The sequence below is a fragment of the Erithacus rubecula genome (genome assembly GCF_903797595.1).
Source record: "Erithacus rubecula genome assembly, chromosome: 5".
Classification (NCBI taxonomy): Eukaryota; Metazoa; Chordata; class Aves; order Passeriformes; family Muscicapidae; genus Erithacus; species Erithacus rubecula.
Genome location: NC_136687.1, coordinates 50401885 through 50418218, shown reverse-complemented (window position 1 = coordinate 50418218; position 16334 = coordinate 50401885). Strand labels below are relative to the sequence as shown.

The 16334-nt window shown below is 38.3% G+C and overlaps 1 protein-coding gene across 2 annotated transcripts in view; it reads left to right on the top strand.

Annotated features, from left to right (window-relative positions):
* GRID2 (glutamate ionotropic receptor delta type subunit 2) overlaps positions 1-16334 on the top strand; it is a 664166-nt gene that overhangs the window by 548492 nt on the left and 99340 nt on the right. For both annotated transcript variants that reach the window (XM_079306473.1, XM_079306474.1), the window contains exon 11: positions 70-382. In XM_079306473.1, the coding sequence (XP_079162599.1) occupies positions 70-382 (313 nt within the window). The remainder of the gene's footprint in view (positions 1-69; positions 383-16334) is intronic.

The window sequence follows — 16334 nt, the reverse complement described above, 5'->3', positions numbered from 1 at the left end:
CAGAGCAATAAATACCTTTTTGGTAGCTCCTACTCATGCAGGTTGCTTTTTTTCTCTCTCTCTCCTCAGAGAGCTGACATTGGGATCTCTGCCCTGACCATCACCCCGGACAGGGAGAACGTGGTGGATTTCACCACGCGGTACATGGACTACTCGGTGGGCGTGCTGCTGCGCAAGGCAGAGAAGACTGTGGACATGTTTGCCTGCCTGGCCCCCTTTGACCTCTCCCTGTGGGCCTGCATTGCTGGCACGGTGCTGCTGGTGGGGCTCCTGGTCTACCTCCTGAACTGGCTCAACCCCCCGCGCCTCCAGATGGGATCCATGACGTCCACAACGCTCTACAACTCCATGTGGTTTGTCTACGGATCCTTTGTGCAGCAAGGTGAGGGAAAACCTGTATATCCTCCCCACTGCTGCAGAGACCTTCCTCTCCCTGCTTCCCTCCCACAGCCCACAAGGAGCTGGGAGCACTGGAAAGCCTTGTGCTAAAAGATTTCCTAGATATTTGGCTGACATGCGTGGGAAGCCTGAGAATTTCAGAGTGCTACATGCCAGCTTGTGATTTGTTGTTTTGTTATTACAGAAAGGTGATTTTTCTCTGAGTAAAAGCAAAACAAATTATTGCTCTTTAGTTGCTGCAGAATTATTCAAAATTAGCAAGCTATGTTCTTACCTAGTCAGACAGATAATGCTGGGATTTGGATTTTTTTTGAACTAAGTTTAGACTAGTCAGCAGTGCTAAATGATCATACTGTGTCTGATATTCTTTCCTCCCTCTTCTGGTTTATTTCAATTTTCCTATAAAATGTTTAGATTCAAGCTTCTTTCACCTTCCTGATTGCTTTCTCAATTCCATCTAGCATCTGGTGTAGCCCAGGCTGGTCTCCAATTCTGCTTATATTCCCAAATCCTTCACAATCTAACTCTTCTGGCAGAGCCTTAACCATGCATCCTAAAGACATCAGGGACTGCAGGTCTTGGCTGGGTATAAACTATTTAGAATTCTGGTCTACAAGTTGGGGTTGTAATGCAAAGTGGAATAAGAAAACACAGCTTAATAGAAGAGCAAAGGGGGTTTAGATAATAACACTCAACAAAACAGAATGAACACCTTCTTGCTTATCCATGTAATTGTTCCTCAGTCACTGCTGGCACTGCTGGTACACCTGTTTTAATTTCACAGAGCATCTGCTCTACAAAGAGCCATGGCCACTATAGCCCCAAACTCACAGACAGTTCTTTGTATTTTAACCTGAATTTGGATGGAACACTGTAGGTAAATATGTCATATTTACATAACACTGGGAACATGTGATTTAACATTGCATTATTCATTTTTGAAAACAATCAGGTGACATCTGCAAAAGCTAAAGGGATCCAGAAAAATCAAGTATGAAACTCCTAGAATGGAAAAAAAAAAAAAAGATAAAATAATGTCATTATGCAAAAAAAGAAAAGCTTAAACTGAGACTTTCCACAAGAGGAGTGATTTTAAACACATAAGCATAGAGATACTGCTTTTAAAATTATCATTTCTGTTGAGCAGTGATGGTCAGCTAAAGAAATCATTTCAGGGATTTTGTGATTTTTTTTAATTTTTTTTTATTTTTTTAATAAATAAAACCAAAGACTTCAGAGTAGCCAAGACTTATGGAAGTTTTTTGAATATATATGGGTGGGTTTATAAAGCTCTCTTTCTGTCCAACATATCCCCAGTGTAAGTGTTTGGCAAATCCAGCTGTGAGAGCACAGTTGGTCTGTTACAGAACGAGACTCATTACATGTGTCTTCCTGTTAGGTTAGAACTTGTGAATTAGTTTCTTTACTGCATGAATGTGAGTCATCCCACACAGGTTTATGAGCCTGAGCATCCCTGCTGTACTCCCAACAGGAGTCCCTAAAAGCTGTTTAGGAGACTGCCCAGCTGAGGTTCAGAGAAGGCACAGCTGCTTTAACACACCTCAGTCTGAACAATTGTTGTCTGAATAGTTTGCTTCATGTTTATCCAAGGAAGCCTGTGTGGCCTGATTTCCTGAAATTCCCTAACTCATAGGTCCAGAGTAGCAGCCCTCAAAGGAGCATTGGATAGATGCTCAGTTAACTTAAAAAGAAAAGGATTTTTTGACCAATCAATGAAAATGAGTGCTTAAGGAGGGCTTAGAGGGAAACATTGAATTCAGCATGAAAATGAGGAAGAAGTTAGATGTAAAGAAGGAGGACCAGGTGGCAAAAATGGCAGAATTCAACAGGGAAAATGAATTCATTAATTAAAAAATAAAATAAATTTTAAAAAAAAAGGAATTTATTTCAGCAAATCTGCATCCACTCCCTGTGGTAAGAGCTGTCTCACATGAGGTACAATCAGTAAAACCTGCTGGTGGTACAAAGCATCTGGAGGCACCAAAACTCTTGTGCAACTTCAGAAAAAGAAATTCATAGAACTGGGAAGGTGGGAGGAATCATTTAGAGAGAGACACCTTACCACTTTACCATGTGGATTTTCAATACAACCTTGTAGAATTCACCAGAATAATGTAAAATATTTACTTGGCTCCTACTGAGGGAGGGAAAGCTACAGACATGTATCTATAGCTTTACTCTCCTTCAAACAACAAACAGAACTGTCCTGAATTAATAGAAGGAAAAATGAAACACAGTGAAAAGATTTTATACCAAAATACATGATACTTACTGACTGATATAAACATAAAAGACTCAAGAACTGAGAAATTCAGTGCAAAAGAGTAGGAGATCCATTTATAATGCCAGCCTGTATTTCACATCCAATTTGAATATAACAAAAACTGTATTAGCTGAAGTGTTATTGTTTACTAATCCTTGTGAGTACAGACAAATGAAAATAATTTTCATTGACAGGGTAACTGGCTATTGTGGGGATTTTGGCTCTGTTTTCATTCATCAGCTCTTCATTCAGCAGAAAACCTGCAGCTCCTATTTGTTTTGGAAAAGTAAATCTCTTGCTATTATTTCTGATTGGCAAATCTAAAGTGTAGCAGCATGGGGCATTTCAAATACTGTCATGTTCATTTAAGAAATCTTTCAGGAGCGATTTAAGGCATGACAGGGTACCCATTTCTGATATCAAAACATAGAGCCAAAGATGCTTTTATGCCCTGTGCTGACAGAAACAAAGCAGCATGAACCCAGCATTGCTTGTGCTTTGATGGTTCTGGATTCTTTGTTTGGGGCTACAAGTGATATGTGGCATCATCTCCTCTTCCTTTCCTCTAGACAGAGGAAAAATTTGCAAGAATGCAGAGTGGCTTCAGTCCTGCCATGGCTCTGAAGACACAAGAGCCCTCTGCTGCAAAAATACAAGTCATTTTTTAAGGAAACTCATAGACAATTATGATTGAAACAAAAAGCTCATTTCTTCTGAAATAGGTAAAAACTTGGAAGATTTTAGCAAGTAGCTTTAGCTCACAACCACAGTTTTCCTTCTTTTGAGCCATGAGTTTTGTTGCTACTCCATCAAATTTTGCCTTTACTAGAATTTGCCAGTGTAGGGAACCTGCCATATGAACTCTCAGAGAAGAAATTTGGGGGTTCTAAAAAATTTACTAATTTCTTCATCAACATCAACTGAATCAAGCTGCTGCAATATTCTGATGACTTTTATACTTGCTGAGAACTTAGCTTAATCTCCTGAAGGTTTTCTATTAGCTTCCTATTAGGGGCTCTTGTTACAAAAAACTCTGGGGAGCACTGTGCTCTCACCAGTACTGGAGAAAATCAATGATTTAAGAAACAGGAGTTCAAGATCTAGAGTTACTGTCAACTCTTTTTGTACAATAGATCCATTTTTGAGACAGCTAAAATGCTGCATAATTTTTTACCAAGGACTTGCAGAAGAATGTTTTTGGGAATTTTGTTTTGAAGGCAGCCTCTCATTTCAGAATTCAGTGATGAGCTAACTTAATATAATAGATTTCAACTGAATGTTGACAAAATAATGAAGTCAGAGAAAAGTACAATGTTTTGTATTTGATGTGAAAGACACCATAAAAGACTTTGTCCCTATCTTATCACACTCTGTTCATTTTGCTTTGAATTTTTCTGTAAGAAAAGGTATTTCTGAATTGGCCTAGCAGGATTTTAGATTATGCAGGTAAAGATGCAAGGCTCTGTTTTGTTTGGACTTTTTTGCTATAATGGAAGATATCTTTTAAATGGCTGAATCATTCAGGATTTAATCACTTCTTAGTGATTGCAAGAAAACAAACATTCATTATAGTTTTATAAATAGAATTTGACCATAGATAATGAGCACTTGAAGTATTAGCTGCAAAAATATAATTTTCTTCAGGGATCTTAATACACTTTGTTAACCTAGAAAAGTTATGAAATGGCTGATGTTAAAGCACCACTGGTGAGCCATTTTTTTATCCCCTTCTATTTGTTTAAAATGCTGGTCACTACTGGAGGTTTTGGTTTGTCATCAGTGGTGTCAGTAATGGCCAATTATGCTGATAATACCTGGCAAATGAGCAAATCTCACTGTTTGCCTTGTGTAAATTACATTTCATAAGAGCAGTAAAGCAGCCTCCAAGCTACAGCACTTCAAAGTCATTATAATATTTCTCAGATGGTTAAAGCTGCTCAGAATTCTCAGTCTTCTTCCTCGTATTACCACCCAAGGTGTGATATAATCCTCCTGAAATGCACTGCCTGGAGTCTGCTATTGCTTAATAAATTACTCCATCTTGCTTATCTCACTCTTGGCATATCCCTATCAGCAGGAAACCATTATGCTGTAGCAACATCCTTTCTTAGTGACATTTTCTCTTAATTAACTGTACAACAATCAAATATTTAATAATCAGAGGAAGACTCTAGAATCATTCTGGAAAATTCTGTTTGAAATTCTATCTTGACATATGATATTTAGTGGCGAAACCTGATTTATTTTGGGAGGGGGGTTATGTTTAGAAATACAAAAAAGATCCATTATAAAGACTTTGGAACTGAGACCTAGTTCTTAATTTGGTTTCAGCACCTGATCTGCTGGCAAACCACAGAAACATTATTTGATAGCTTAGATATCAGCCCTTAGTTTTAAAATTGAGATATTACCCATCTTCCTTCATCAAAACATGTTTTATATCCTCTGATAGAAGGCAAAACTTAAATGCCAGTCTCATTAATTAACAATTTTAATTGCTCTTCAAACTAATGCCAGTCTTGACATATTCATGTAGCAAGGGGAACAGACTTGCTGAGCCTAAAATGCACAGCACTGAGCTGGGAAAATGAAAAACCAGATACCAAATATGTTAGGAAAAAAACTACACACACCAGTAGATTTATTTGTGGCCACCCCCCAAATTCTCGTATTATTTTGATTAAATCTAGGCTGGTGTATCAGTAAGTATATTTGCCTTCATAAAGTCATCTCTCTGAAATAGGGACTGCAGCCCTATGGTACCCAAGCTCTATTTGCATGTCTCAGTGGTTTGGCCAGCCCTCTAGAGAGCATCCAAAAATGAGTACATTTTGGCAATTGTGTCCTGTGTCCCAAATGGTCTCTGGAACTGACAGCATACACTGAGAGTTGTTGTGATGTATGCAGTGCACTTTTGTGAGTCTTGGATGCAGCTTTATGTCCTTTCAGAGGCTTGATTGTCTCTCTTTGAAGCTGTAACTCCATGGAATAACCATGCTCCAAGTAAAATGTTCAGTAGTGTGAGCAGTCATTTGCAGCACTGTGATATCACTAGTGTGGAGCTACCAGGGGATCTGCTTGGATTTTCCCCTAATTTGAAGTTAAGATTCAGGCAGTTCTCAGAGGCATCTTCAATAATGCATTTCTACATCTTCTCTGCATGTGGTTGCTTGAGTAATAGCACTGGGTACATGAGGCAGTCTGTTTAGAGATTTTGTGTCTGATATACCCTCTGTGAGGAGGTGCAGAATGAATGGCAGTGTGAAAGCCCAAAAATTGCCTTAATTGCCTAGGACTGGCTCTGATTGACTGTGAGAAGGCAGTGTCTGTCTGGCTGTAGTGTAAACCCTGATCCAGACCAAGTGGGGCAAAAGGAAAGTAAAATTGGGTGACATGTCATCCATCCATAATTCTGTGTTCTTTCAAAAACATCCCAAGGTGAATATTTTACTCAGAACAGTTCCTTTAATTGTTAAAATTTCTACTATGACTGTATGCTGTAATTGGGTAAAGAATGAATAAGTTAGATTCAGACTAGGTGATCAATTTTGACTTTTCAGGGTTCACCTGTGTTTAAGACATATTTAATTGAGGAAAGAGCCATTTAGTCAGGAGCTGAGTGTCTCTTGCATGGAGGAACAACCCCCATTTTTATCTTCAAAGGTGCTCAGAAGCTGAAGAGGCAAGTCCTACTTGTCCTGCTATTTAATACTCCTGCACAGGAGTTTACACTTAAATTGACACCTTCAGCTGCTTAAGATAGGGAGGAAGTGAGAAGTGAGTTTTAGCTTTATTAAAAATACTCCCCCTCTGCTTGGGATGACAGCAGCTTCATCTGCAAACTGATCAGCCTTTTCCAGCTGAGGATATCCAGGGCACCAGATAAACATGGGCTTTAGAGGGAACCCGTGGTATTTTTCTGTTGTTTTTCTGCCCTGTGAGGAGTCCCTCCTCTGCAACAGCTGTGCCATAGCTGCACCCACCCATGCAGATCCACTTCTCAACATCAACTGGTGGGTAGGTGCCAGGAAAATTGCCTGAAAGCTGCAAAGACAGGAGCAGCAGAGGTTTTCAAGCTGCTGGCAGGGGTGTCTCCCTTATTCAGCAGATGAGGGGTTTTCCTCAGACCTCTTGTGACATTAAAGTGTTTGTAAAATGAGTAATTAAAAATTAATATAGAAAGGAAACACAAAATGCTATCAAATGATATTTTAACTGCCCTGCTCCTTTCCCTGATTGTTGAGATGGACCAGTCTCAACATATATGGTGAAATGAGAGCAAAATGGGCTGTTGGGGGGGTTTGTTTGTATTTTTTTTAAATTTAGTCGGCTTCACAGCATGCAAATTAAGGGGATTACCTCCATTACAGCAGCATCCTGTTGTAGGAATCTCCTGCTGCTTAATTTTTATCCTTCCACTGTCAGTAGTAGAGAGAAAGATCTTAAAGTGGGACTTAAATTTTTCAGTGGTTTTGAAGTTATTGAGATGGGGCTGGGTTACAAATGTGTGATACCTCACCTAGCAGGCAGAAGGGAGATGAAGGAACACAGATATTTTTGACTGAAGCCTTGCCTTCCCCCACACTAGGGCAGTGTAAAGGTAGGGATAAGGGGAAAGGAAGTCACCTGCAACAGGCTGTTAAAGAACAGTGATAATCCTGTTGAGTGGGGTGTTCGTTGTTCATGCCCAAATCTACTTGCTAATTGAACACTTTTAGCCATAAGCATGCACTTTATTCCTACAATGGCTTCCTTTATTTTTGTATCCCCAAAGAGGAAAATCCTCACTATCCTGTAAAGTCACCTTTGAAGTTGATTTTCACTCGTGAAAAAACTGAGTTGTGATCTTACGCAGGGTGATAGCTGATTTGCAGTGAAAACCAGGTTATTCAACTTTCAATCATAAGCATTCATATTAGTGATTTTCATCAATAAATGACATCACAGCATTTTTATCTGTGAAATTTTAAAGGATGAGGGTTACATTCTGTCCTCTGTTCACTGTCATAATACTACATTAGGTCATCTGAGTTCTAGAGATTACTTTGATAACAATATTGCAGGACATACCTGAAGTGAAATTGTAGTCTAAATTTTAAAATGTGTTATTTAGAAGCATAATTAGTACTCCTGTACTGGTGATGATTGAATTCTATAAGGTTAGGAGTTCATTGCAGAGAAGCATTCTGAAAATTAAAGGAAAACTAGAATTAGTGACATGAAAAATGATCTCAGGTATCGAGATGTCTGTGATTCACTTGCCTCTGAAGTAGTCAGGGGTCACTGTGTACTGATGGATGCTTGGAAAATTTGGAAGAACAGATTTATAAAAAAGCTCAAGTAAAACCATATCTTTTTTTAAAAACCAAATCCTTTTTTAGATTCCCTTCAGTCCCTAAAATCTTGAGTCACAGAATTATACAGAGGTAAAAAGATGTGGGGGCTTTACTGGAATAAGTTTTTGTCCTTGTGGTCACAGTGCATTACTTTGTGCTTTGCTTGGTTCACAGTTGCTCAGTTTCAGCCAAAGGGGACTCTCTCCCTCATATTCATAATGTCCTCTCTGACAGGCTCTTAGCTAAAGCCACACTTTAATACCAAAGCCACACTTTAATACCTCATTAATGACATTGTTTAGCTGAACGTTAATTTTATGTACAGATGGTCTGTTTTCAGCCCATTGTGCACAGTTTCCTGCTGTCCCTGAAGGTGCTGTACAACCCTGTCAGTAGTGTGTGGAAAGACCACACTGAGCAAACTGTATGTGACAGAAACACACACATTATCTCCTTAGCCACTTATGAATATGTACCAGAGATGATAATTGTGGCTGATTGCTTGAGGCTTCACAGCCTTTGAATCCAGCCATCAGTAATTGAGAGATTTGGTCTCAGCATCTCTTGAAATCTGATCTAAATGTTGCCAGTGTGCAAGGTTATTTGTTAAGATCCAGTGCCAATATCCTCTAAAATAATAGCAAGCATATATCACTTTGATGCCTTCCCAGTGACTGCAAATAGTGTCTTTACACGGGCATGCAATCAAGTGCCATCTCAAAAGCACACATCACATCACAGGGCTCCTGAGGAGCATCCCCAGAGGCTCCCTGTGTTTGTTGAAAATGCACACTGAGCTCTAATCTGTGCTTGTCTCCATGTGTGTGTGCATTAATAATTCTATTCTCTAAAATTATTGTCCTATGTTTTGAAAGTGGCAGCAAAGAATTATCTGATCTGAGTTGTTTCTTTTTTCTTTTCTCTCTCTCCTTTTTTCTTTTTTTTTTAAGAGCTGTTGGTAAAATTGCTAGGCTTATTGTCTAGTTATTTTTGATTATGTTGTTGCATGGTCCTATATTAGGTAACCCCAAAATTGAGTTTGAAACCATGCTAAGCCTTCTAATAAACCAATGCATTTCAGCAGCATTAATACAGTCTATTTTGGCCAATGGGTTCATGAGAGGTGGACAGCAAGCCTCAGTTCCAATGTGGTCATAGTTACAGATATCAAAATATGTACTTTCAAATATCAAGACATACAGCATAAGACTAGTAATTATTAATCTAAAGGCTCCCAGTAACTTCAGCAAATTCTAGTACATGCCTCCATTTTCATTTTAGCTGCAGCCATTGCTCCTATTTTGTAATGGCAGCAGAAGAGAAAAACAAAATATATACTTTGTGATACATTTTCCAGAACTTTTAGAAGTACTATAAAGGCTACTCATCCCCTCTCTCTCTGAATCTGTAGCACAAGTCACTACAATATATTGGCACTATATTCATGCACACTAATGTTTGTAACATTTTATTTTATCTCCTGTGAACTTTGATTTTTAATTGAATATGTATTTTGCTAATTCCCCAGAAAGACAGAATGTGACCAGTGCAAAATTGTTAATATCTGAAATAAGTCATTAAGCTTGTGGGTCTAGCTCTAAAAGCCAGGGACTGATTCCTATAGGTCTTGAAGATTCATTGTGTAAATATTACATAATAATGAAAATTTGATCAATGTGTGTAATTAAAGCATCACAGACACCAGGAGAAGCTAGACCACAGCCATTTGCTAGATGGTGATACAAGTTTCCCTTCCCAACTCTTGCATTATTGCCACCATTTCAGCAAGATGGGTGGAAAGAAATGATTTATTGTTGTGAAGGGAATTGTAAATATAATATAACTAATATGTTATGCTAACATCACTTTAATCAGGTAATTATTAAACGACTGTTTGGCCTTTAAGGACATTGATTTAATGGGAATTAATTTAATGATTGAACACTGTTTGTGTAACATTATCATTGCTAGTGATGCAGAAAATTGGAATCTCAACTCAGCTGAAAAGAGTTTAAACTTTTTATTATAACATTAGATACAATTCTACTGGAATGTAGTTATCAGGCACTTTTTTATACTTTCAGTATATATTTAAATATTTGGGGTTTATCTAAAAATTTCTGAATAGAAAAAGTAACTTAAAATATTGTCATTGTACTGCTCTCCTTTTTGATAGAGGCTTGAATTCCTGCTTAAAATAGCCTTTTAGAAAGTCCATTAGATTTTGGGTTTGACTTGCTATTGCTTCTCCCACAAAACAAATTTTCTCTATTTTCATTCTCTGCTTTCTTCTCAGCAAACCTGATGATTTTTTTTTCTTTAGGAGGAGTAGAGTTTGGTTTATGGAAAAGTTTTGCAACCTCAAAGAAGCAGCAGCTTTTCAAGTAGCAGCAGAGCACAGTTCTACCTAGATTATTCTGAGGCTGAATCCTGCACTGTCTAGTCACAGCTCAGTGGAAATGGTGAACAGTATGAAAGGAGTGTGATCAGTACCTGGGGGTTAGGACAGATTAAAGCTGACCTTTATAGTTACAACTCCCACTTACCTAAAGTTGTGCTGTCTCTGGATGCCCTCCTTGGCTTGCCCTTAGGAGTGCTATTGTCACAATTATTTTTCATCTTGGTAGTGCCTCTAACTACTGTTGTATATAAATTAGACCCAGAGAGAAAAGGGGAGCATGTAGTGAAGTGGTGCATCTGACAGACTGCTGCAAATAGATTAATTTTCAAGCAAAATTTTACTCAGGGATATCTGACAGTTTCTGCTGTATCTTGGCAGAATTTTCCAAGGGAGACTGGTGGCCAAATGATTAGCCCTCTGTCACTAGAATGGAGCTGTTACAGTAGACACAGCAAGTTAGGCAGGCTGGTATTGGAGGACTGGTAGAAAAATAATTTGGTAATAGACATAGCAGAGACTTAAAGCTACAAACACAGTAGGTCACTAATCCACTGTTGAGCAATCCTGTAGTAGGCTGAAATGCTTTGCACTGGGTAGCACTGAACTTTTCCTTGATGCTGGAGGATTTTCTACCTTTGGAGAGGGTATTTTCAAGGAACATGACTGAAGAACCTGTATTTTAAGCAAAATAGCTTGTAAACAGGCATTTACCAATCTTTTGGATATTTCTATTTGTCCATCAGATCATATATCAAGGCCCTCTGACCATATTTATGAGATGGGTTCTCCAGGCTGTAACTTGATGAGGGTTTTTGTGGCACTGCCACTGGTCCTTGATTAGTCTCAGCATTGGAAATCTCAGCATGGGTAATCTTTTTCTATTAATGAGAAAACAGAGCTGAGCAATGAGCCTTAGTATGTGAGTCAAGTGCCAAAGGCACATCCAAACAGATACACAGCAGTGGCAAATGGGGGATTTTCAGAGGGAATTTTCAAGATATGAAATGTAGCTTGGAGGTGATTGCTGGCCAGCAGTAACAGAGGGTGACAAGGTAGCTTGGTAATCTCTCTCTCAGGTTAGACCTGGCTTGTGCCTGGCCTCCTTGGTAGGAGATTGAGGGAAGTCTCCATCTGCCTCCACAAGGTTAGCTGGCTTCCAGAGCTGCTGATAAGAATCTTTAGCATGTATAAGATGCAGCTTCTCAAACTCCTTCACAGATTTCAGATAACTAGGAGTGATTTGAAATAAGCCTGAAGGAAAGGAATGATAGTTTCAGATTTTCTCCCTGTCACCTAAAGGGTAGAAATAAATGAGGGGAGCTTTCTTTAGTGCATCATTGCTTCCCTTCTGGGAGTGCAATGAGGGCAGTGCTTCCCACCCAGCTGAACAAAAACAATCTTCCAGGGAGAAAATGTAATGAGATTAGTCAGGGGATCATTACACTAACAACAACAAATGGCAAGAGTAAGTGATTGTTTAGTTCAGAAATAAGACATTAAGGGGGAAAAAATTAATCAGAGCACCAAAAGACAAAGTGAACACATTCTTTAATTGCCTATAGACCAGCAGGAGAAATCTGAATAGTAAACAAGAACAGTTAGACTCAGAAATATAGAATTGATCTTCATGGTGTTTCTGAAATCTGGTAGGAGCACTTGGAAATACTGAAAGTCAGAAGGACAAGGTGGGGAAAAGGGGCAGAAGGTGTCATTATAACAAAATGTCATTGGGTACTTCAGAGGTTGAGAACCTGTAAAAGAGCTGATCTTGGTTTTGTTTCTGTCTGCTAATTGCTGGAGCACAAAATGAGATGGGAGACTGTGTCTGCTGGAGTGGGGGATGGTTGGATCCTGTAGAGCACCCTGTAATGCATAAGGGAAAATGTGAGGTGTAAGAGGGGCAGGCAGGCTGAGTGGTGTGTGTTTCAAGCCTCCAGCTGCCCATGCTGAAGTGTCTGAAATGCACATGTTGAACATATTGAAAGAAAAAGGAACACTTATTGCACCAAAGTGTTAAATGTTGCAAACTACTGAGAAAAAATGGCATGGGAGAGAGGGTACACAGAGGTGAGCCAGAGCTGAGAACAGGAAGGAGGGTGCTGAAAACTTTATTAGGAGATATAGAAACCCTAATGGTATTGGTGCATTAGGTGAAGGTGGTACTATTCAAAATCATTATGGCAGAAAAGCAACAAATATTTCTCTTCTGTGCTTGTGAAAAAATCAAATTAAATACTTTCTGTGTAGTGGAGGTTAAATGGTAGTGACTACCACAGCACAGTTTCAAATCAGCAAATTCAAACAAATTTCACTCAAGCATTTATGAGAGTTTGCTGTGTAGTTTCCAAGATTTCTGTTTGCTGACTTGAGTCTTAGAACATTGGGCAGGTTTTAGAAAGAAAAAAATTATTGTAAACCTAAAGACCAAACTGAACCTGCAATACAAGTTTTTCTTCCATCTCAATATCTGGATGTAATAAGATGAAAAACTTAACAAATATAAAAGACACTTAACAATTTCAAAAGATATAACCATTAAAAAAATCTACACATGACTTTTACAATTTTATTTAAAAAAAAAAAAAAGAAGAAATCTTTATCTTTTGGATTTGATGGAAACTTTTATAATCACCTTGCTAAATATAAAAAATTTGGGTCCCTTCCAATCCTGCTATTTCCAATGTACTCAAAGTACAGTTCTTAATGTACTCTTTGGAGTATTTTCACAATATAGTAATAATACATAGATGCAGTCCTCTGTCTTTAGGAAGTAAAGACCTGAAGAACTGTTTCATGTGTTAAGCAAAAATTCTGAATGTCTCTTTTCATATATATATATATTTTTTTTTTTTAAATCACTACATTTTAATACAAAGCAAATGCTGCAGGAGGAACAGGTGGTATGGTGAATGTAAACTAAGCTGGCTCTTGAACTTCTCCACATCTTGTAAGATCTGACTGCCAGCCCTGCCTCATGATCAGTTCCTTCTCCACTCCCAAACCCCTGCAATCTGCCAATGTGTGCAAGGAAGGGAATTCAGCCACTGATTTACAAGCTTATTTGGAAAGCATTAGCAATTCAAGCAGTTGTATTCTTCTGCAGAATAATTTGTTGTGCCTGCTGTGGTCAATGGGAGTTAACTTCAGCACAAAATGGAATATTACAAGCTCAGGTTGTGGCATGCCAGCCTAAATGTTATGGAAAAACACATACAAAGTCCAAGGAAGAATAGAGAAGGATAGATAAATAAAATGAAAATAAGGGAAGAAAAATTCATGGTGAGAGATCTCCTGACAACTTCCAAGCTGCATTTACTTCACAGCTGGTAGAAATAGGTACAAGCTTCATTGACTGTAAAATATTTTTTGTCCTATACTGAAATGAACATTTCTATTTGAAAGTGGGAGAGATTTTATATTATCAAGAAAGTTTTTAACAGAACAATAGCAATAGCTAATACTCTGAAAGGTTCTGCCTTTGAAGAGCTCTGCTTTGCAGAGTTTTGTAAAGATCACAGAGCTCAGTCAAACTTTAGGTTTTCTTATGGCAAAAAAAAAAAAAAAAAAAAAAAAGCAGAAATATAAAATGTATTTTTCTCTTTAGTAATACAAACTACTTCCCTTATACACACTCTCTGTTAATGTCCCTTTCATAAAGAAAGCAGAAAATATACATTGATCTAAACTGTTTGCAACAGGCATCTACACTTCTTTATTTATGGAAATTGCAGATTCACAGCATAATTGATGTGACTGTTCTAACAGGCTAAAGGCTAAATTGCAGCCTAAGTCCTTTGTGCTTTTTTACCAAAGGCCAATAATTCACTGAATGTGGACAGAATTTTTCTAAGAAAAAGGAGAATCAAAATCTGTCCCCAGATAACCCACCCTATTATTTCTTCACCTTTCTTTTCCAAGCACAGTTGAGATACTTTGCTTCTAATTTTGATAGCATTACAGTTCCTCAACAAAACAGTCACAATTAACATATTTTTCATGGTTCTTTAAATTATCTGGAAAATTCCTTACACAGAAATTCAGCTCACTGGAGTTTTTCTTCAGGCAAATAATTGTCAAATCCCTGAAAACAAGGTGTTTGGAAGAAGAGCCTATGCATTTTGAATTCTTCAAATTTAGTCCAGAATTTTAAAATACCAACATCTTAGCAGGCTGAGATCTTGAATTTCCCTATTTTGCCTATTTGTCCTGTGTTTTTATTCCTCCTTTTTGCCTGTACTCCTCTCCCGCGGTTTTTGATGTGAAGAAACCTTTAAACTGAATACAAATGAGGGAGAATAATTTTTTTAAAGTAAAAATGTGTGTGGTAATTACATAGTTTCACATTTTATCTTCTGAGTTGGGTTTTATCCTATTTAATTCTGTCATAATTATACATTATATTGTTTGTATTATCAAGACAATGCATTATTTTTCCTGCCGTCTATTTAGCTTGAAGCACTTGGAAAGAAACGGGAATAAACAGAAATTTATAAGATAAGTTGCAGTCTAAGCCTGTCATCTGAAGTAGGCCAGCATTAAAATGGTCTAGGATTGATGAAGGAGAGCTGCATTAGATGAGAGTGGGAGGACTAAAAGTAATTTCTTCCACTGTGACTTCTACAGTAATTCAACTTTTTCAGAAAACTCCCAATAAGATTGATTTTTCTAGTTCAGTTTACTCTGGAAAATATCTTTCCCTTCCTGCACATGCAATCTTAAAATTTTAAAGGCAGATTCAATTTTTCTAAGTGATTTCTAAGCACCCATCACATGTCAGATGAATTCTGCTGGGAGCTGTAGCCACAACATAGGTTATACACAGGTAGTGGAATTTTGTGCATTACACCCTTCTGTGGGTGTATTGGAAAGGCCACAATAAATGATAATAAAGCCTCTGTATTCCTTTGAGATCTGTCTCTTAAGGTAACAAAGCAACTCCAGGGCTGCTGTCTTCTATGATTTCCATTTGTTTCATGAGTGGGGCTCAGTATTTTTAGTGCTGCTCCTACAGCAGTGTTTTTCCTGTAACCACTACCAGTGTGCTGACCTTCCCTGATGGATTTTGCTACAGGAACAAGGTCATAGAACAGATTTTTTCTGGTCATCAACAGGTGTCTGTTTTGCTGATATGGCACAAGAGACAGCAGCAGGCCAAGATCTGTTCCATGTTCTTGGCTCCCTCCAGCTTTGCTTTGTGTGTCCTGTGTGTAACCTCTTGTAACTAGAACAAGGTGTGATCCATAAAGATGTCAATGCTCCTGAAACTCATCCTAGATCTTGGAAAGCAGAGCTCAGGGAGGTTTGCATGTCTGTCCCTCCTGCACACTAGTTTAAAGCCAAGAATAGTATATTTTAGGTCTGCAGCTCTGCCATGGTTATGGTAATTGGAAAGCAGTGATTGTTGCTCTCCTGAGTGGCTTGGCACTCTTCTGCACTGAGAAAATGTGGATTGGGACCGAAAGAAAACCTCAGAAAGTTTTATCCCCAGAAACAAAATTGGGGAGAATGATGAGGTTTCCTAAGGCGAACTGTCACGGAGCAGGAAGTGTTTTAGCAAAGGGCACAATGGAACAAGACTGTATCACATTAAGTCTCCTAATAGATGCCAAAAGAAATCATCCATGGCAGTAAAAGATCTCCTTTGATTTTTGTTTCTTTTCTTCTTTTACTGGGAAAGGTGGAGTACCCTGCCTGTACTGCTTACAAACACCTATGCAGTTGTGGTGTCAGCCCTGCTTTAGAAATGATGGTTTAAGAATCCCCAGTGCAAGAATTGTTGGAGGAGCGAGGAATTATTTTGATATGTTTATAGTACATGTACTTCAATACCAGCTTTGTCCTCAAGCTCCATTTATTGACTGCTGGTATACAAGGAACAAATGTGAATTAGGAGCAAGGCTTCACAAACTCCTGG